Source organism: Ranitomeya imitator, chromosome 6 (genome assembly GCF_032444005.1).
Source record: "Ranitomeya imitator isolate aRanImi1 chromosome 6, aRanImi1.pri, whole genome shotgun sequence".
Lineage (NCBI taxonomy): Eukaryota > Metazoa > Chordata > Amphibia > Anura > Dendrobatidae > Ranitomeya > Ranitomeya imitator.
This window is the reverse complement of record NC_091287.1, coordinates 98,092,293-98,114,545: the sequence shown is the minus strand read 5'-3', so window position 1 is coordinate 98,114,545 and position 22,253 is coordinate 98,092,293. Positions and strand designations below refer to the sequence as shown.

The 22,253-nt window shown below is 42.9% G+C and overlaps 1 protein-coding gene and 1 long non-coding RNA gene across 3 annotated transcripts in view; both read right to left on the bottom strand.

Annotated features, from left to right (window-relative positions):
• PLCL2 (phospholipase C like 2) overlaps positions 1-22,253 on the bottom strand; it is a 264,980-nt gene that overhangs the window by 37,842 nt on the left and 204,885 nt on the right. For both annotated transcript variants that reach the window (XM_069729956.1, XM_069729957.1), the window contains exon 5: positions 20,152-20,227. In XM_069729956.1, coding sequence (XP_069586057.1) covers positions 20,152-20,227 — 76 coding nt within the window. The remainder of the gene's footprint in view (positions 1-20,151; positions 20,228-22,253) is intronic.
• LOC138643586 (uncharacterized) lies at positions 17,001-19,605 on the bottom strand. The gene is made up of 2 exons (XR_011314197.1): positions 18,121-19,605; positions 17,001-17,970 (listed from the first exon to the last, which is right to left on the bottom strand). It is a non-coding gene; the product is annotated as an uncharacterized lncRNA (long non-coding RNA).

Below are 22,253 nucleotides of genomic sequence, written 5' to 3'. Positions count from 1 at the left end.
CAGGAGCAGCACAGGGGCAGCGGGAACAGCACAGGGGCCTGCGGGAACAGCACAGGGGCCTGCGGGAACAGCACAGGGGCCTGCGGGAACAGCACAGGGGCCTGCGGGAACAGCACAGGGGCCTGCGGGAACAGCACAGGGTATAAAGCCAAACCAAATAGAACACTCTATATATTCTACAGCCCATGAGTTGCGTCTGTACAGCCCTTATGTCATAGGCAATATATTATCAGATGGACACTCCTAACAACAATATATATCCAGAAAAACAATTGGAGTACTCAGTCCAAAATTTGTAAAAATGTATACAATACTTTATTACATCAATAATTAGTACAATAATAACAAGAATTCACATATATAGGGTAAGGGTAGTCACAGGTGTACCAGCAAATAGTATCAAAACATAAAGTGCATAGTGCCCATAGTTTCACCAGGAAGCTTTCCCCACCAGCATGTACAAGCTAACATCAGGGGTTCTTGCAGAGTTGCGGCATAATAATATGTAACAGAGTTATAGTACTCATTTGGGGAGCTTACCCATAATGTAATAAGGAGCCGGACCCGTGTCACGCCGCCACCGACGCGCGTTTCGCTGCTCTTTTTCAAGGTGCGGTAGACTAGTGTGTGAGGGCCGAGATTAAATACCCATAAGCGCCGGAAACTGTATAGTCGGCGCATGTCTCCTGACCTGCATGCCGTAGTGAGCATCACTTCCGGCGTGGCTGACAGAGCTTGATAAAGTGTTTAATGAGGGTTCAGGTAGTGGTTTGGAATCCAAGACTGGTGATGTTGCCATACTTACTATGAAATATAAAGAATATTTAAATAAGCGCACACGATTATGTGGAATAAGGCATTCCTGCAGAGATATTTAACATGCGGTCTTATACCAAGGGGTCTACAGATCCAGGTATTTCCCTCGTTTATTGTGAGTGACACCGATTTCGTGGCACAATGGGAAGACGTGGCCCCTACATGCTCCAAGAAGTTTATGGAATTATTATATAAATCAAATGAGAAACAACTTAATGAACTGGATGTGGAAATTGGGGCTATACAGGATGAGATTAATAAACAATTAACTGTAGAGACGATAACAAAATTTAAGACAGAGCTGAACATACTTCTAAAGAAATGGGAGACAGAGATTGTTCAGAGGAAAACTAAAAAATATCAGCATGATCTGGCTGATCGACAACAGAATCAGGTCAATAGGTGGCGGGGCCGTCATCCTGTGGGCAATAGGGCACCCTCAAGGGGTAGATCTACCTCGATATCATCAGTATCGTCGGCTGAAGATACAGGGTATACTATGGAGAATGTTAGTGTCTAGCATAGTCTTTCTATTCCCCTACTTAGCTCCTCCGTGGTGCTTCCTTTCTGCAGCGTGGTGCGCTTGCGCCCGTCGACTGTCCTGGGTTGCCGTAGTAACGTGTCCCTTCGCGTCATCCTGATCCCCACCTCTCTGACGCGTCAGAGTGGGGCGGGACTTGGTGACGTGGGACGCCGGATCTGCCGCTTCCTGGATTGAGCCTGATGGACGCCAGCGCCGAGTTTAAACGCCGCATATATAAGGTTCTCACTGTGCCCCCTCTTACTACCACGACCCCCAGGAAGAAGCTACGTTGCGAAACGCGCGTCGGGGTTTTCCTCCTCACAGCAATCCTCCCTCCAGCAGGTACTTGTATGGTGTTTCTTATCTACAGCTCCTCTCCCTTTCTCCCTTCAATAGTGCGGTCTAGACTCTGTATTTGGATACACGCCGGTATCTTCTATGCACTTAGCATTGTATTTGCTATCCAGCCGCACTATATTACTTATCTATTAGCCCCCAATTTTAGGGTATTATTGATAGTTCCTGTATTGGTGTGTTTATTACTTCTTTAGCTGTTCTGAATTGCTATTTTTCTGGTCCGCACATTTATGTGGTCCTATGCCATTGTGCACTACACACTTTAATTATACCTATTACTATATGGTTTGTCTAGCCGTCCTCTGCACTGTCACTTTACTAGCCATTTTGTATAGCTGTTTTTTCAGCATACATATCAATTTTTTACAAACCACATTTTTTACAGGACTAGCCACTTATATATTTTATCTTTAGGAGCTATATAAACACTTGCACATAGATTTGTACTACCTCATTGTGTTTATATCTACTACCCATCCTGCGCCTGCTGATGCATGAACTTTTTTTGTACCTACATGTGATTGTTTAAACCTATATATGGATTGCTTTGGGGCTACTCTGCCTTGTCCCCATCTGTTCATCATTTTTTCTATTCTTATATTGTATGTATTTTAAAATTTTGTTATCAATAAAATAATCTTCGTTTTATATTTGGCTGGTACTTCCCCCTTTTTTGGTTATATGATATCTTTCTGGTGGTACCCCACATGTATTTATTGGTCTATGTTTTTGGGTAAAGTGGAAATTGGGGCTATACAGGATGAGATTAATAAACAATTAACTGTAGAGACGATAACAAAATTTAAGACAGAGCTGGACATACTTCTAAAGAAATGGGAGACAGAGATTGTTCAGAGGAAAACTAAAAAATATCAGCGTGATCTGGCTGATCGACAACAGAATCAGGTCAATAGGTGGCGGGGCCGTCATCCTGTGGGCAATAGGGCACCCTCAAGGGATAGATCTACCTCGATATCATCAGTATCTTCGGCTGAAGATACAGGGTATACTATGGAGAATGTTAGATCCTTTGGAGATAGAAGAGACGTTATGAAGGATGGTCGATGGAAAGGGGGATGATTTAGCAACAAATGTTAAAACATGGTGTCACCTAAGAGTGATAAAAAGGCCCGACCTAACACACTTGAGGTAATTAATCTCTCCTCACATGTCTTTTCAGAACCACAGAAACGTGTCCTTGAGTTGGGTCTATCTTTCTCACCGTTTAATAACTTTGACTTTTTTATAGCAATAAAAGATTTGCACCTATTTTCTCGTAAGATCATCCTTAAAAGATTACACGCACGACTCTCACCCAGCCATGAGATGGAGAATGCTGAGGCAGAAACCTTACGTATATTGGAAGAGCTTGAAAATGAGGCAAATTCTGATTCGGTGAGTACACCTATGCCCCCCATCTCGGCTAGATGCACCACATTTCCCACCCTTGTCACTATGCCCACAGGTGGATATTTTTACCCGCCTAGTCATGGAAGACTTTAGGGCTATTAACAACTATAAGAATAGGGATAATTTAAGCCCAATACAGAGACAAGCCTTGGAGGAGATTAGAAAATGGGATGAAGTGCAGATTAAACCTGCTGACAAGGGGGGCAATGTGGTGATCTGGCCGGTTGAGAAATACGAGAGGGAGGCTATGCGGCAGCTTAAGAACAAGGAAACATATATGCAGCTGCCTCACAGTCCCCTATCTAAATTTCAGACTCAGCTGAATAATATTTTGGAGATTGCTTATGAAAGGGGGATTATTACTAAAAAAGTGCTGGGTGGCCTATTGGTTACTACTCAGATAATCCCTACGTTCTATATCCTCCCCAAGGTCCACAAAGATCCAGTCAATCCTCCTTGTCGTCCTTATGTCTCTGGCATGGGGGGGTTGTGTGACCCAATCTGTAAATTTATTGAATATTATTTACATCCACAGGTGGAGACGCTTCCCTCCTATGTCAGGGACACTAATGACATCCTGAGACGCCTGGATGGTCTGTTTGTGGACGCGGATATGGTACTTGTTACGGCGGATGTGGAATCACTTTACACCAGCATCCGCCACGAGGACGGCTTGAGGGCATCCAGATTCTTCCTGGAAAATAGCAATTTGGATGCTGACGTACGTGAGTTGGTGTTGGAGCTGTTGGAGTTCGTCCTGACTCATAATTTTTTTACTTTCAAAGATCGTTTTTTTCTGCAGAAACAGGGGACTGCCATGGGGGCAGCCTGTGCACCATCCTATGCTAATTTGTTTTTGGGATTCTGGGAGAGTGAGATTTTCTTGGATGGCGCACATGCCGCCCCCCAGATCATGGGATGGTACAGGTACATCGACGATGTCCTGTTCATCTGGCAGGGCCTCATAGTAGATCTGCAGAGATTTATGTCAGGTCTGAACCAAAACAGCTCCAACATCTATCTCACCTACGTATTTAACCAGCATGAAATCACATTTTTGGATGTTACACTGAAAGTTCAACCTAATGGTTTGATCCATACCGATTTATATCGGAAGGAGACTTCCGTGAATGCCCTCTTGCATGCGTCCTTGTCACACCCGCGTTCCACAATCAGATCCATACCAGTAGGGCAATTCCTAAGAGCCAGGAGGATATGCACTACGGATTCAGCCTTTGAGGAGCAGGCAGTGGACCTTGGGGAGAGATTTGCCCAAAGGGGCTACAGTAAAAGGAATGTTAGGAGGGGATATTTGAGAGCAAAGGGAGTACAGAGGAACGAGCTATTGGCACAGAGAAAAGGGAGAGAAAAATCTAAAAGTGAGGGAGATCTTAGATTCATCTCTACATTTAATCATAGGTGGGATGCTATGAGGTCCATACTGAACCGTCACTGGTCGGTATTAAAAACTGACCCTATCCTTCGGGGATGCCTACCACAAAGACCTCTGATGACCGCACGAAGGAGTAGAAACCTTAAAGATATTGTTGTAGAAAGCCACTATGTACAGAAGAGATCCAATATTTTTGGAGTTGGTAATCCTAGGACGGGCTTCTACCCATGTGGCGGATGCCTAGCCTGTAAAAATTTGAGACGTGCCACATCCTTCATGTCATCAGACGGCCAGAAAGAGTACACTATAAGGGATCACATTACCTGTAGCGCTACTAATGTGGTGTACTACGTGGTGTGTCCCTGTAATTTGGTGTACGTAGGCCTTACATCTAGAGAATTGCGTGTTCGCATACGCGAACACGTAAGGGATATAAAGGCCGCACATGACATGGAGGATGTGGCTACAATGCAACCAATTCCGAAGCACTTTCGTCTCAAACATAACAGCAATCCAGATGGCTTCAAAGCTTGGGGGATCGACAGAATTCGTGTGGGCACCAGGGGTGGTGACACTAAGGGCTTGTTGGCTCAAAGGGAATGCCGGTGGATTACGGTATTAAATACCGTGACACCGGCAGGCCTGAATGAACAGGTGAGCTTTGGTTCATTTTTGTAAGTTTAATGTGCGATATCCCAGTCTTGGTTTTTAATTCTGTGTGTGTTTTGTGGATTATGTATGTTATGTTTTTGATATTAATTTCTGTTTTTTATTTTCAGTCTTGTTCTGTTTATATCTATTACTCCCTTGATGTGTGAATTGCATAACCACCTGGACCGTATAGTTATGCTGGAAACAATATTCTGACAGCATGAATTGGAAATATGGAGGACAGGCTGGACCCTATCACGTTATATTATAATGTCACGATTTTAGTAGAATTATTATTATTTATTTTTATTTATTCTTTGTTATTAATTATTAATAACATTTATATTGCGTCATTATTATTATTCACGTTCACGGTCTTTTGATATTAATTAATATATTATTATACACATAATTTTGTTGTTTTGTATCTTGTATTTATTATAAATATTGTATAATCACTGTTAATATGCATCTATATGCGGTAATATCTTTCTGTCCCTTATATCCGATACTTGCCCCAGTATTTTCTATCTCTATAGTGGATCCTGTAGTGCGCATGTCCTCTGTGGCACGGCCCTGAGCATCGCTGATGGCGAATAGGGATGACACATGCGTTCCAATGACGTCAAATCGACATGGATGCTGACACGCAGTGTTGTTCCGCCCGCCGGAAGTGATGCTCACTACGGCATGCAGGTCAGGAGACATGTGCCGACTATACAGTTTCCGGCGCTTATGGGAGTTTAATCTCGGCCCTCACACACTAGTCTACCGCACCTTGAAAAAGAGCAGTGAAACGCGCGTTGGTGGCGGCGTGACACGGGTCCGGCTCCTTATTACATTATGGGTAAGCTCCCCAAATGAGTACTATAACTCTGTTACATATTATTATGCCGCAACTCTGCAAGAACCCCTGATGTTAGCTTGTACATGCTGGTGGGGAAAGCTTCCCGTTGAAACTATGGGCACTATGCACTTTATGTTTTGATACTATTTGCTGGTACACCTGTGACTACCCTTACCCTATATATGTGAATTCTTGTTATTATTGTACTAATTATTGATGTAATAAAGTATTGTATACGTTTTTACAAATTTTGGACTGAGTACTCCAATTGTTTTTCTGGGAACAGCACAGGGGCCTGCGGGAACAGCACAGGGACCTGCGGGAACAGCAGGGGTGCACAGAATTAGCAGAGGGACAGCAGGATTCGCGGAGGCGCAGTAGGATTATCAGAGGTGCTACACTGAATTTTCACTGAACTATCAAGTGAGGACACATAGCATTTTTCACTTCTCCTTTCCTTGGAAGAAGGGCGATTCCACGGTGCAATTTATCTGTAATCTTTATTATCCTCCATCAATCAGCCACAGCTACAATTATTCTCAATGCTCGTTTCAGTATAATATTATGGTTCCCAAAGGCGTATTTATTCCAGCTCTAATCGCCCCTATCATTTGCCAACTTCAATTCTAATATCAAACCAATTTCCAAGAGCAGAGTTAGAAAACACATAGAACTGATTCTTAAAGCCATGTTAAATTCTCCTGATAAAAGCAAAACAGCACATTAAAGATAAATATGTAATGACACACAGACGGCACTGTAGAACCAATGTGTACATAGCGAATATAATAAAACAGAGTTCTACCAAAAGCAGTCCTGCAGGTCTAATACTGGTATATAGCTGCAAATTATTCTGTTAAAAAAAGTTAATTACAATAGGACCGGTGTATGGGAAACTCTGGGCATTGTGGAGTCACCTCTCCATTGTGGCATCTGACATGCTATGTGTCTCTCAGCACCCAATGATTGGAGGAGAGACGTTATACTGATACATTAATGACTGTGCAATGTCTTGACAACTGGCAGTGTACCGTATTTTTTCGGACTATAAGAATCACTGACCATGAGACGCACCTAGGTTTTAGAGGTGGAAATTAGGAAAAAAAAACTGAAGCAAAACATGTGGTCAATGGTCACCTCATCCCTATCCTGGTATGCATGACACTCATCCCCATCCTGGTATGCATGGCCCCATCCTTATTCTGGTATGCATGGCCCCATCCCAGTCCTGGTATGCATGGTCACATTCTTATTCTGATATGACTGATTTGCCCCATCCAGTTCCTGGTATGATTCATTGATTGGCCCCCATCCAGTTCCTGGTATGCTTGATTGATTGGCCCCCATCCAGTTGCCAGTAGGATTGATTGATTGGCCACCATCCCGTTCCTGGTATGATTTTTTGGCCCCCATCCAGTTCCAGGTATGATTGATTGATTGGCCCCATCCAGTTCCTGGTATGAATCATTGATTGGCCCCATCCAGTTCCTGGTATACATGGCCCCATCAGAAAAGATTAAAGGGAATCTGTCACCCCAATTTTCGCCTATATGATGTGGCCACTGCCATCAGGGGCTTATCTACAGCATTCTGCAATACTGTAGATAAGCTCCCGATGTAACCTGCAAGATAAGAAAAACAGGTTATATCATATTCACCCAGGGGCGGTCCCGGTCCGATGGGCATCGCGATCCGGGTCCGGCTCCTTCCATCTTCATACAATGAAGTCCTCTTCTTTGCTTCCTGCCGCAGCTCCTGCGCAGGCATACTTTATCTGCCCTCTTGAGGGCAGAGCAAAGTACTGCAGTGCGCAGGCGCCGGGCCTCTCTGACCTTTCCCGGCGCCTGCACACTACAGTACTTTACGCTGCCCTCAACAGGGCAGATAAAGAACGCCTGCGCAGGAGCTGCGGTAGGAAGCAAAGAAGAGGACATCATCGTATGGAGATGGGAGGCGCCAGACCCGGATCGCGACGCCCATCGGACCCGGACCGCACCTGGGTGAGTATAATATAATCTGTTTTTCTTATCTTGCAGGTTACATCGGGGGCTTATCTACAGCATTACAGAATGGCGGTGCCCGAAGTTTATAGGTGAAAATTGGGGTGACAGAGTCCCTTTAAAAAAAAAAAAAACATTACTCTTACAATCCTCCACTCCCTTGCAGTTGCAGCGTCCTGCTTCGGTGCCAGCAGCTGATTAATGCTTGTAAGCAGCACATGATGGGGATGTCATTCGCTTCTCACAAACAAAGCCCAGCTGCCGGAACACTCACCGGGACCGTTCAGCGCAGAGAGCTGTGGGTATCCATTCCTCTTCAGTAGCACGCATTGTCAGCCGCCTGCTTCTGGATCCTGTCGGCGGTCACGTGTGCCGATACTTAAGAGAAATTAATTTCTCCTTAAGTATCGGCACATGTGACCAACCGCAGAGGCAGGAAGCAGGCGGCTGACAGTGCGTGCTACTGAAGAGGAATGGATACTCACAGCTCTCTGCGCTGAACCGTCCTGGTGAGTATTCCAGCAGCTTGGCTTTGTTTGTGAGTAGCGCATGACATCCCCGCCATGCGCTGCTTACAAGCATTAAGCAGCTGCTGGCACCGAAGCAGGACGCTGCGAGGGAGCGCCGTGTAGGTAAGTGTAATGTTTGTCTTTTTTTAAAATCTTTTCTGATGGGGCCATGTAAACCAGGAACTGGATGGGGGCCAATCATGTCAGCAACGGGATGGGGACAATCAATCACACCAGGAAGCCAGCATAAAATGAAAATTCATTGCCCTCCATGTCCATGGGCATGGAATGCATTGTATATTCATTTCTCTTTAGCAGCGGGCACAGGAGTTAGCCGAAGCCGCCGGCTAATAATGCCTCTGTGACCCGCTGCTCCTCTAATATCGCTCCCCCACCTCAGCCAGAACCAATACATCCGGACTATAAGTCACACTCCCCCCCCGTTTCCTGCACACTTTGGGAGGAAAAAAGTGTGTCTTATAGTCTGAAAAATACGGTAAGTCTTCATTCAGTTATGATGCCTTTTGTATTAACAATTCAGCTCTGGTGTGAAAACATGTGGTGAGACAGTAAGAGCAGGTGAGGTCAGAAGCAGCAGGAGCAGGTGAGGTCAGAGACAGCAGGAGCAGGTGAGGTCAGAGACAGCAGGAGAAGGTGAGGTCAGAGACAGCAGGAGGTAAGGCCAGAGACAGCAGGAGAAGGTGAGGTCAGAGACAGCAGGAGGTAAGGCCAGAGACAGCAGGAGAAGGTGAGGCCAGAGACCGCAGGAGAAGGTGAGGTCAAATGTTCCAAGTCAAGGATGATGCGAACTACAGAGATGTTCTTGAGAAAAACCTGTTTCACTTGGTCAGTAATTTCAGACTGGGACGGAGGTTCACCGTTCAACAAGACAATGACCCAAAGCATACTGCTAAAGCAACACTCAAGTGGTTTAAGGGGAAATGTGTAAATGTTTTGGAGTGGACTAATCAAAACCTTAATTCAATTGAGTACAGTATCTGTGATCAGACTTGAAGATTGCTGTTCACCAGAGGAAGCCATCTAACTTGAGCTGGAGCAGTTTTGCCTTGAGTAATGGGGAAAAATCACAGTGGCAAGATGTGGAAAGCTCATAGACACTTATCCAAAGTGATTTGCAGCTGTAACTGCTGCAAAAGGAGGATCTACAAAGTACTGACTTTATTGGGGTGAATAGTTATGCACACTGAAATTTTCAGTTTTTTATCCTATTGTTAGCTTCACAATAAAAAGAAAACCAAATGTTCACAGGTGTAGGCCTGTTCTTTACATGAACTTGAACTGATGAAAACTGAATACAGCATCACCGCTCTCTCAACCACCCTGATAACTGGAAGCAAGAGGCTGCAGGAAGCGGTGATGCTGTACTCACTCCACACCACACTGACAGTCGATTCTGCACACATACACTGCACATATACTGCAGAGCTGGATGTCAATCAATGTGACAGAGGAATGATTACAATGCACTCACAGTGTAGGGAGCAATGACTGTACCGCCCCGATGAATGGAAGTGAGCGTCTGCAGGGAAAATACAACTTAATTTTCCCTTTGCCTATGAAGAACTGATGAAGCGATTATCAAAAAAGATTTAATATTCCTTCATTACTGAGGGATACCAATGTTTTTATCCAATTTCCGACAAGCCTATAACCTGCAGTAACCACCGATCAACCAAACCGCTGCATGACCAGCTCTACCCTCGCCTACTGTATTCCCTCCCATCCCTTGTAGATTGTGAGCCTTCGCGGGCAGGGTCCTCTCTCCTCCTGTACCAGTTATGACTTGTATTGTTCAAGATTATTGTACTTGATTTTATTATGTATAACAATCCTTACATGTAAAGCACCATGGAATAAATGGCGCTATAACAATAAATAATAATAATAATAATAATAGCTCCTTTCCTTCATATTATTCATGTAAACACAAGTTCCAAGAAACAAAACTAGAAGAATAAAGAGAAAGAAAGAGAAAGATGGTCAATTAGGTCATTGATTTCTAGCTACGGTAATTCTAACAACTAGTTCTGCAACAAATATTTAGGTGATTAATCAGATTTCCCACTAACTGATCTTAAGTAGCTACAGTATTTGACAACCTTTCCTGATTGTGCAGACATAATGGTGGCCACATGTTACATTAGACCCGAGGATCTAGGTTGATCACTTACAATTACACTGTCCCATTATCTAGGAATTCAGTTTTTCTATTTTGCTTTAGGAGCAAAACACCGAGTTCAAACTGTGACTGATCTGTGACATGTATGGCTCCAACAGCGCTGAAAGACTCAGGACTTAGAATGGTGTTCATCGATTTCCTAATGGTGTCCATCATTTAGTGTTTGCCAGTGGCTCACAGTTTCTAAAAAGCCATGTTCTTTACTTGCAAACAAACAAATAATATGATGAAGTGCTAAATACAAGTAAAATTGCAAATATTTTTCTGCACGGCTTCATAGAGAAGGTCCTTATGTCTTCCAAAGACGGCAGCAGATCATTACAAAAAGTATTATACAACGAAGCGTGGGCACATTCTATCATTATTACTAGAGCCCTGTTCAGATTAGGTTTGGTTGCTCCTCTTGGAGCCTCTGACAGCAGGAAGAGAAAAGCATGCAGCGCTACTCCCGTTATGGCGGAATCCTGACAAACCCCACTGTATGTGTAATGGGGGCCATAAGGGCTTCGTTGGTATCTGCAGTACAAGGATGGATCAATCAACAGAAACCACAATGCAGATTTGGAGACACTAAGGCCGGTTTCACATTTGCGGTTGTGTCCGCAGCGTTTCATCTGCAGTAATCCGCATGCATTGTGTATTCCTATATTTAACATTATAAACGCAAGTGTCTGCGCTTGATTGCGTTTGATGACGCATGCGTCGTTTCGTCGTCTGCGGTTTGGCGCGGTGAACGCTACATGTAGTAATTTTGTAGGCGTCAATTAGCCGCCTAGAAACATATGCGGTTGTTAGTGGCACAAATGCGCTAAAAAAACGCATTGCTGTCTATGTGAACACATGTTGCCGCAAGCACATGCGTTTGCTTGCATTCGTGAACGCATGCGTTGAACCAGAGAAAAACATGTCTAGACACTGATTAGTCACCCCCCACATACAAGGGGATAAAGGGAGGGAGTGGGCATTGCCAGGTCACTACACAGCAGACTGGGAAGCAGACCACACAGAGGAAAGCAACTTGGAGGAAAAAAAGTCTCTAAACAATGTGAGTATATCAAAGCCAATGCATGTATTTTCTATTTTCTATCTCTACATGTCCTAATATCTTCCATTTCTTTCTTTCTGCATGCATCAGAATGTCTTCTTCTGATGAGGGGCAACGTCCTGGGCTTTCTGAAGCCGAACATGTCAGTGAAGTGAGTACTCACCTCGTCAGATTGGTAAGTATTCACTGTCACATCTACACATATGACAATTTTTTTTTCCTTTTGTTAAGAGTTCTTCTTCTACTGCGGCAAAGGCAGCCGGGTGGCAAGGCGGCAGCGTGTACATATACAATGCTGACTGTTTACTGTATCCTCACTTTAGTATTCTTGAATCTTCCTTTCTTTACTTTACTCTTTTTTTACATTTGTCTTCTGCACTCCTTTTGTATCTGGACTTTCCTTATTCATGCCATTTCTCGTCCTCTGTTTTCTTTCTTTTCCTTATGTTAATGTTTCCAACATTAATGTCTTTATTTATTTTTTAGGTTCCAGAACGGGATGAAGATTTAATAGAAAATGACCTCCACATCTCCCTGGTCCAAGAGCGAGTCCCATTGTGGGACACCCGGGTTCCACAGCACTCGGACAATGTGACGATTCGGCGCCTATGGAATGAGGTGGCCAAAGCGATGTGGGATGGCTGGGACAACGCCCCGACTCAGGTCCGAAGTGCATTTTGTAAGTATTGCAATGCAGAGTGAAGCAGCAGTGACCTTAGCCGTGCTCACACAACTGTTCTCACACAGTTGTGTGAGCACGGCCAAAAGTACATTGTGTAACCATAATTTTTTGTTTTTTCAACAGTACAGGAAGTCAAAACACGTTGGCGTTCGATTAAGGACCGCTTCAACAAGGACCTGCGTCAAGAGAGCCGTGTTCCCAGTGGTTCAGGAGCAAGGATCCGAAAGTACAAATACCATCGCATTCTGGCATTTTTAAGACCGGTACTTGCCCAGAGAACGTAAGTATATATCTCGTGCATTTGGTTGTGTTGTATTGCCATAATCTGTATGTTTCTATTCCACAGGAGATGGCGTCTGGTTAATATTTGGTATTAATGTTTTTTTTCTTTTTTCACAGCACATGGAGCAGTACTGTTGGCCCAGGTTCTGGAGCAGTCCTTCATCAGACAGCCACGGACCCGTCCCAGCCATCCAGCAGCGCTGCAGCAAGTGGGCCTGCCACACTACCTGGAGACCAGGAAGCTGGTCCATCAGGTGTTCCCCTTTCCCAGTCCTCTGCCCCCTTTTCTTTGGGTTCCTCCCGGCAGCGGCAGAGAGCATCGGACAGGTCCCTCATGCCCGAGCTTTTGCACTTGAGCTCGGTTTTTCACGAAGGACTCAAGGCTTTGGGTGACCGAATGGATATTTCCCTTAGCCACATGAATACACGTATCCAGGAGGTCACCAAAAGCCTTGACTAAGTAAAAGTCGACCTCTAGAGGCCAGCACATCATTTCTTTAACCAACTGATTCTCTTGGGAATAAGAGGTGGAGATCTGGGTAAATTCTTGGCCCAATTGGAGAACCGATGGATCTATAGATTGGGTACCATAACTCCCCAAGGCTTAAGCGAAAATTTAGGTTTCAGTGCTTTTGTCTAATATAAATGAGTCTTTCCCACTCAGTTATGTTCCTTATCCTATTTAACTATTTACAGGCATCCTGTTTTTATATGTTTTTACATGGTTTTATTCGTGTGTTTTCTCATATTTTTCATTTCTATTTTTATTTAGTGTCTATATTGGAGGCTTTTTTGGTTCACGCAGTAGCATTTTTCCATCATGCGTTTTTTTGAAGAAAACGGAACATTATCTATATCCTGAAGATTTTGTTATTTTATTTTGTTATTTTTTATTTTCTTTCATTATACTTTAGTCTATTTCTCTATTTGTTTGTATAATTTCATATTTTTCATATTTCTGTATGTATTACATTATTATCACTATTATTATTATTATTATTACATATTCTATTATTTATTATTCATTATTATTTTCGTATATTTTCTCATTATTTTATTATTTATTTAATTATTCTCAGCATTTAGTGTATGTGTTTTTATCCATATACTAATATGTATGGATATGAAAGTATGTACAAGTGTGCACAATCTATGTCCATAACTATCCTGGGTGTTTCTATATTAGTGTATTATTAGGTCATTTATACTATTGTATTGTATTAATATGTCACCTCAATATATTTCAGTATTGATTTACACATTTATTAGTATCAAGTCACGTTTTCTTATTCGTACTAAGTAGTCCCTTTATTTATGTCACTTTACACATCCCTTATTTATTTACACATTATTAGTAGCAGGTCACATTTTCTTTATTCGCATTAATTAGTCCCCTTATTTTTCTTCTGTTCCGTAGTCTTCATTGAAGGGAGGTGCGCTTCTGCTCTATGAGTCAGCCTTGACTTCCGGTCCTGCGCAGATGGTCCTTCATGCGTCTCAGCCTGCGTTCCAGCGCGGAGGCCGGAAGTCATTTTTTCACTGCATGGCTAGACAATTACTAGCGGAGAAGCGCCCACTTCTGCCCACCAATGAAATTTGCAGTTTCACTTCACCTCCGGTATTTATACACCTCCTTTTACCACGTAAAGCTACGCCCCCATAAAGGAAGCATTTAGCGAAACGGCGCTGTCGGGGTGAGAACACACGTGCAGATTGGGACCTCTTATACTTACTTACATTCAGGTATGATCATGTCCTTTTGCTCCAGTCCTCCTTTTAATGGCCACATCCGCGGTCTTTGTCATATTTGACACACTTGTGTAAAGATTCTTATACCGGTATTTGCAGACATTAGGATCACTCATACTCTTTGTACCAGCATAAATGTGCTACACTTTTTTTTGCACAAAGCACTAAGCACTTCATGCTAGCACTTTCCAGTTCATTATATACATCTTTTTTGAGTTAGTAGTTTGATCATGGTGTGTCACCTACTAAATGGAGGGCGCTTCATTGTGTAACTTTTCATCTGTAGAGATTTGATGTGTCAGGCTGATCATTTCTTCATATGTGCGCACATGATTTTGTAACCTCACAGTTTTATATGTGATTATTATTATTCGTAGCACCCTCTGTTTATATATATATATATGCAGCTTTCTGTTTGCACAAAGCACTAGGCACTTTCATAAGCACTTTGCTAGCTGTTATTATTTTCAGCATTAATTACACAGAGGGTGCATTGTCATCATTATTTATCACTTTAGGCTGTCCATTTATTCATGCATAGGTGCGTACGGGTGTTCCATGAATTTTTGGCACAATTCTTTATCATACCTGTAATATAAACACATTTTTTGGCATTGTCTATAGGTCTCCTCTTCAGTGTGTTCTTCTTTTTGTGTGGCTCTAGTAGCTTGATTTGGTATTTTATAACATCATTTTAAAATCATATTTAATAAAATTCATTATGTTTTAATATTTGCTTGTAACGTTGTTTCTACACTTCATTGAAGTGGTAGTGTGTTGTCAGCATTGCTTTTTGACCTTTTTTGCAAAAAATTTTTTTCTCTAGACTGTATTTAATATTTCAGCAGACAGTGTCAGCATATCCACCTGTGCCCTCACTGTCACAATTAACCTCAATGCCGACCTCTGCTGCATACCACTGCACGGCCACCTCTATTCCTAGCACTGCCAGACACCAGTACAGCACCACCACCATGCCGAGTGCTGTAGGGCAGCCCACCGCCACCACCATGACAACCGCTGCTCCTGCTTGGACCTCCTCCACTGACACCACGATGCAGAAACAGGACCCTGGCATGGCCATCAATACCGCCTCCACCACGATGCAGCAGCAGGACCCTGGCATGGCCTTCCGCTCTACAAGCGCTATGGACTCTGGCATGGCTGCCCGCTCTTCGAGCACTATGGACTCTGGCATGGCTGCCCGCTCTTCGAGCACTATGGACTCTGGCATGGCTGCACGCTCTACAAGTACTATGGACTCTGGCATGGCTGCACGCTCTACGAGCACTATGGACTCTGGCACAGTGCAGCCGGACCCTGACGGGTCATCAACCACGACCATGCCGCGACATATGAGCCCACCGAGGCTTACCAGAACCCGGCGATCCCAGAAAGGGAGAAAAAAAATGGACTCTTAGTATTCCTTCCCCCTCACCTCCATGTGTGTCTGTTATGTCAGGTTTGTCTCACCCTTCCAGTGCGTCTCAGGCCTCTCATGTGTCAAGCCCTATCCCCGAACTACCAGACCCCACAAGTTTCATTGCCCCTTCTCCTGCCACCCCTGCGTCGTCCACACTTAGCCAGGCCTCACTGCTTCACACCCCCGGTTTCCATGACTCTACCCCAAGCAGGCGCAGTTAAATAAATATTTTGGTTCTTAAAAAATAAGTTTTTTGCCCCAATTATGTTTGGTTTATTGTGTCTTTCGCCGCCGGCAACACACGCCGTGCGCCAAATAAAACACTGCGCCGCACACTATTTTTTGGCCACATCATCACATCATAGCTCCAGTAGTTAGCAAGTACAAGACTTTGTGTGTCTTTAGTATAGAGCTATGAGGTGGACCAAAAGATTTATACTTGTATTTTCTCCTTAATCTCTCATTCTGCTTAGTCTGTGACTAGTGTTGCAGACTGAAGAGAAAATGGTGGCAATACAATGCAAAACTATACTCTACAGGTCAGGTGTCCAAAAACTCATTAGTTGGGACGCCTGACCTGGTGAGAAGTGCATTGTATAGTCTCCTTTTTCTCTTCTGTGTACATAATCTATTTCACACAAACTGAAGGGACGATGGCGGTCATACACGGCATATCTATGCTCACCTGCACATGTGTCAGAAATAGTTAATTCATGAGGCTGTTATATGTGCATCATGAATTCATTATTTCTGACACATGACTTGATGAGTATAGGTTTTTTTTGTATGACAGCCATTGTCTCTTCAGTCTGTGTCCAATGGATACTGCATAGCAGAACAGAATCAGGACGCAATGACGTCAACAACCTTATCACTAAAACAACATGGCTGCCGTCACACTAGCAGTATGTGGTCAGTATTTTATATTAGTATTTGTAACCAAAACAAGGAGTGGAACAATTAGAGGAAAAGTATAATATTTGCATATCTAGCACCTCAGCCTTTATCACCCACTCCTGGCTTTGGATTACAAATACTGATAATAAATACAGACCAAATACTGCTAGTGTGAGGACAACCTCGGTTTATAGAGGAAATACATATGAGACACGGTCAAGACACCAAAAAAAGTTTATTAACGAGAAACATTAGTAACATGGAAGAAAATAACTGGTACAGATAAAATAACAACAGGACATTTAAACAACATTGTCCTGCCATGACACACGTCCAATATCCGAATAAAAAAAGGCAGCAAATAGGTCCCGCATGTGGCCAACTTCAGCTGTTGACGGCAGCGGGTGATGCTGGTAATCGGGCAGTGGGTGTGCAACTGGTTCATCCAGTTCAATGTTGGGCCGCTCCTTAGCCATAATGTAATAGTGCAGAACCACACAGGCTTTGACCACCTCATTGACTGTATCCATTTTTAGATTTATGGCTGATGCAAGAATGCGCCATTTTGAGACTAGAATTCCAAAGGTACACTCAACAGTTCTTCGTGCCCTGGTCAGTCAGTAGTTGTAGATCCTTTTAGTGTGGTTCAAGTCACGCCTGGAATATGGCTTCAGTAGGTTTTCGCACATCTGAAAGGCCTCATCCCCAACCACAAAACATGGCATCGGTGGACCTTGAGTGTTGGGGAGAGGTTGTGGCCATGGAAAATTAAAATTTTTGCCATACACACGGCGGCCCATATCCGAGTTCTTGAAAGTCTGGGAATCGTTGCCACGGCCAAAAGCTCCAATGCCCACGGCGATGAAGCGACAGTTCGCATCAGCTATTGCCATGAGCACAACATAAAAATATTATTTATAGTTGAAAAACTCCGATCCTGTTCTGGCAGGTTTGATAATGCGGATGTACTTTCCATCCACAGCTCCCAAACAGTTGGGGAAATCACACACACTACAGAATTTTTCCGCAATTCCAATCCACATGTTCAAGGTGGGTAGGGGTATAAACTCATCCCGGAGTACATTCCACAAAGCCTGGCAGGTGTCCGCAACTATTCCCAACAGGGTGGATATTCCAAGCCGGTATTGGAAATGGAGGGATGATAAACTCTCCGGTTGCCAGAAATCTGGAAGAAAATAAATAATATAGAAAAATTACAATCTATTCTATTTATGGTGTGGTTATGCTAAAGACATCAAGGAAAATACCAAACAAAAAAAACACATGTCAGAACACCCGAAATTAGCACTGGCATTGGTTTACATTTCTTATGTACCTTAATGTAACCAGCAGACGTTCCTTGGGTGGAATCGCTCTACAGAGCTGGGTGTCCTGTCTCCGTATGGCTCCTTGAACACGAGCAAGCAAATCCCGGAACGAGTCTTGCGACATCCTTGTGTATTCCGGGAATTTGTCAGGGTTCTCATTAGGCTCGCCATACAGCGTGTGATAGGCCCCACGTCTCTCACGTAGTTCGATAATGGGGTGTCTCCAAAAACGCCTACGCCGTCTCCTTCTCCATCTTTCGCGATTTCTGTCTTGCTCCCAAGCAAACGCACAGGCAAGAAACAGCTTGATAAACGCACAGGCAAGAAACAGCTTGATGCTTAAATCCAGGTTGAAATAAAAGCTCTCCATGCAAAGATCCATCATGACACAGGATACAGTAGCACACTGTTAAGATTTCAGCAGTCCTAGGGTCTATATATAGATATCCCATAATACACGCCCTATGTAGTCCCATTGGCGGTGTCTGGCTATCTAGATTTTTCTCCTGTAAAATTTGTCACCATGTGCACAAAAAACGCAAACGCAGACAAAAACGCATAGAAAAGCATATAAACGCGTCATTTTTTTAACCGCGGCGTTTTTTTTTAACTGCATGCGTTCCCGCATGCGTAAAAAAATGCTGCATTTGTACGCTTTTCTATGTGTTTTTTCCAGCACTTGCGGATGCGGATTAAAGGCTGCGGATTGTAACGCAAATGTGAAACTAGCCTTATTCAATCCTAGAAAACCTGTTCATTTTTTTAACGCATCAGTTGAGATGAGCTGAAAAGATTTAAAGTGTTTTGGTCTAATATAAGGCATAAAACTCTTTGAAGAGACGCAAAATGTTTGCGGTAGGAGCTAGGGTAGAATGGGCCGTGTCTATGCACAACCATCAAATTCTGCAAAATGGCATCGTTTTCTATGCCACAAATGCTACTCCAGTCAGGGACACACACCACTGAGAAGATGCGCTGAATTTATTAATTGGCATTAGTCTCTTATTAAATTTGACACATCCAACTCCAGCGAGCCCATCATTTAGGCTGTGTGCACATATTGCGTTTTTTTCGCTATAAAAATGCTATAAAAATGCATTACGGTTATGTGCACATGTCAGGATTTCTGGCAGAAATTTTCCTGACAAAAACCTTACATTTCTGCCAGAAATCCGCATGCCTTTTTTTGCACATTTTTTATGTGTTTTTTTGCGCGTTTTTGATGCGTTTTTTCTTGCATTTTTTCCAAATGCCTAGAAAAGCGGGAAAAACGTGAAAAAACTCCAAAATTAATGAACATGTTGCTTATTTTACCGCGATGCATTTTTTCGTGGAAAAAAACGCATCATGTGCACAAAAATTGCAGAATGCATTCTAAATGATAGGATGCATATGTCTGCAGTTTCTATGCTGTTTTATCGCGTTTTTATCGCGAAAAAACAAAAAAAACGCAAAAAACCTGAACGTGTGCACATACCCTCAAAATGCATTCATTATGCATCCCATCATTTAGATTGCATTCCGCAATTTTTGTGCACATGATGCGTTTTTTTCCGCAAAAAAAAAAAAACACAGCACGGTAAAAAACGCATCATGTTCTTTAATTTTGCGGATTTTTTGCGTTTTTCCCGCTATTTAATGCATTAGGGAGCTCCAGAAAAAAAACGTGAAAAAAAGTACAAAAAACGCATGCGGATTTCTTGCAGAAAATGTCCGGTTTTGCTCAGGAAATTTCTACAAGAAATCCTGAACGTGTGCACATAGCCTAATACTAACAGGTGTAATGACAGCACCTGTTATTTCTAAAAGTCTGCGAAAATAGGAGAAGCTTTATAAACCTCAGTCCGTTTTTTGTTGAAGTGACACAATCCAACCAAACACTGATGAAAATAGGATCCAAAATGCTGATGAAAATAGGTAAAGATCAGGGAAAGGTCATGGAGGACCGAAGGAGGCCTTGTGCGTGGTTTTTGTAACAACATTATAACAATCAATAACTAACGCAGTAAAAGTCGGTGTAATCCAGTAATTTCACTCACCAGTCTTCTGGCACTGCACGATCTTCTCATAAACAACATCCGCGCTCTCAATTAGAGCCTTGCTGCTTTGGATTATCTGTGGATTAAGCGTTACATAATGTCACTTATAAAGAATACAAACATACACCACATACATGCGCGTACACGATGGAAAGGTATTTAGTGGGGATTATTCCGTAGCAACAAAGGCAACGGGGGAGGCTTAATTTTAGCCTCTTTATGAATAATAAATAGCTTTCTTAAAATGATCACAAGTGGAATAGTTTTAAATAGCAGTTTGTTGTCTCGATCCTGTTCTTAAAGAGGATCTGTCACCTCTTCTAAAATGCCGGCTATAGTAAATGCTCACATTCTCTATCACGTGACCATTCTGGAGAATAACTTCTCATAATGCTACATAGATTCCTCGGATATTTCTTTTAGAAATTTCAGAATAAATTAATGACTGGCTACTATTAGCATAGGGTGCGTCACTATATACTGTCCAATCAGTGCTGACACTGTCGCACGGTATAGGGACACACCCCTTTGACAATGGGAATGGTAACGCTCAGTTGTCAATTTATTGGTAAATATTCAGGAGGAATGAGCGCAATTGTACATTTATTATGAATAAAAGATTCTCAGAAATTGTTGTTTTATGGGGAATTAATGTATTTACTAAAACAGACATGTCAGGATCGCTGACCGTTCCCCTTTAGATGTCGTATGCTTGTTAATCTAGCTGTACATTGATATAGTGGCTCTATATAGCACTGTACATTTTAGTGGTAATTAGCCTGAGAAACTTATGTTAATTCATTCGCAAATCAGGTGGTTTTGGTACACCAGTTCATGATCAAGGGTTCAGAAAACTGTTACGCCCCCTTAATTTCCAATTTAGGGACTTTCTCTGCATTTGATTGACAGCATTCTCTTTGAACGTTGCCTGAACTCAGCCTGTGTGTCTGCAGATGCACACTGACACCGCATGAGCCTACCGATGCACACACAGGGTGGATAGGCGTGATCTCCATGGCTCCTCTCTGCTACCACCACTTGTACATTGATACCCCATCTGAAAGTGTTGTGACTGTGTTGCCTCAGAGAGGAGCATGGGAGGAGAATGCGCCCACGCACGCTGTGTGCATGCAGCCGGGCTCAGGCAGTGTCAGTGCTCATGCGCAGACATGATTGCTTAGTTTGAGCAGCACTCACATTGGGCAAGTGAGAAAAAAAAGCAAAAAAAATGCAAAATGAGGGGTTGTAATGGTCTACTGAGCCTATGGACACACTAAGGGTGTACCAAAGCCCCTATTTTGCATTTGGATTAAAAGTGAATTAAAAGTGATTTTTTTCAGGCACGTTAACCATTAAAATGCACAGTGCTAGTATGATTTGTATAGGGTTAAGTTCCTAATATCACTGTACAGCTACTTTAATCGTTATTTGGGGATGACTATTTGCTTTAATCCATGACTATCTTGGATTGTATACTTCAGGCATGTTCACACATTAGAGGACAGAACCCACAGAAGTTGGTGGGACCAACTGACCACTCAATATATCGGGGCCACCTGACTCTTCCCGATTTCAAACACCTAATCCTCTTGTTCTCCAGGAAGACAAGGCACTGTCAGATGGGTCTTACGGCCTACTCCACTCTCCCCATTTAAAGCATAAGTGCTCATTTAAGCTCAACATTCATATATATGGGGGGAGTCTGGAGATATACAGTAGTTGTTGGCTGAATAAGCATTCAGACGACAACCATCTAAGGTGTATGGGCACCTTTCCTCAAGGACAAATATGGTCCGAAATATAACACAGAATTTGCTTTACATAGGACAGACCAGTGGGAAGGTTAATTTTGTTTAAATTAGCTTATAATTCAATAATTGCTACATGACTACCTGCACAGACTTGTGCGCCTGGCTTTATAAAACCAGCATACTTCACATTCATAGTAAGCCAAGAGATTTTTAAATGTTCGCTCGTTTTAATGGCTGGTTGCTGGTTTCTGTCGCACGTTTCCTTATTTGCTCTTTCATATAATATCTTGTACAATATAAAACAAACACAAACACTAAAGAGTCACCTGTACGTAAAGTAGCCAGAAAATG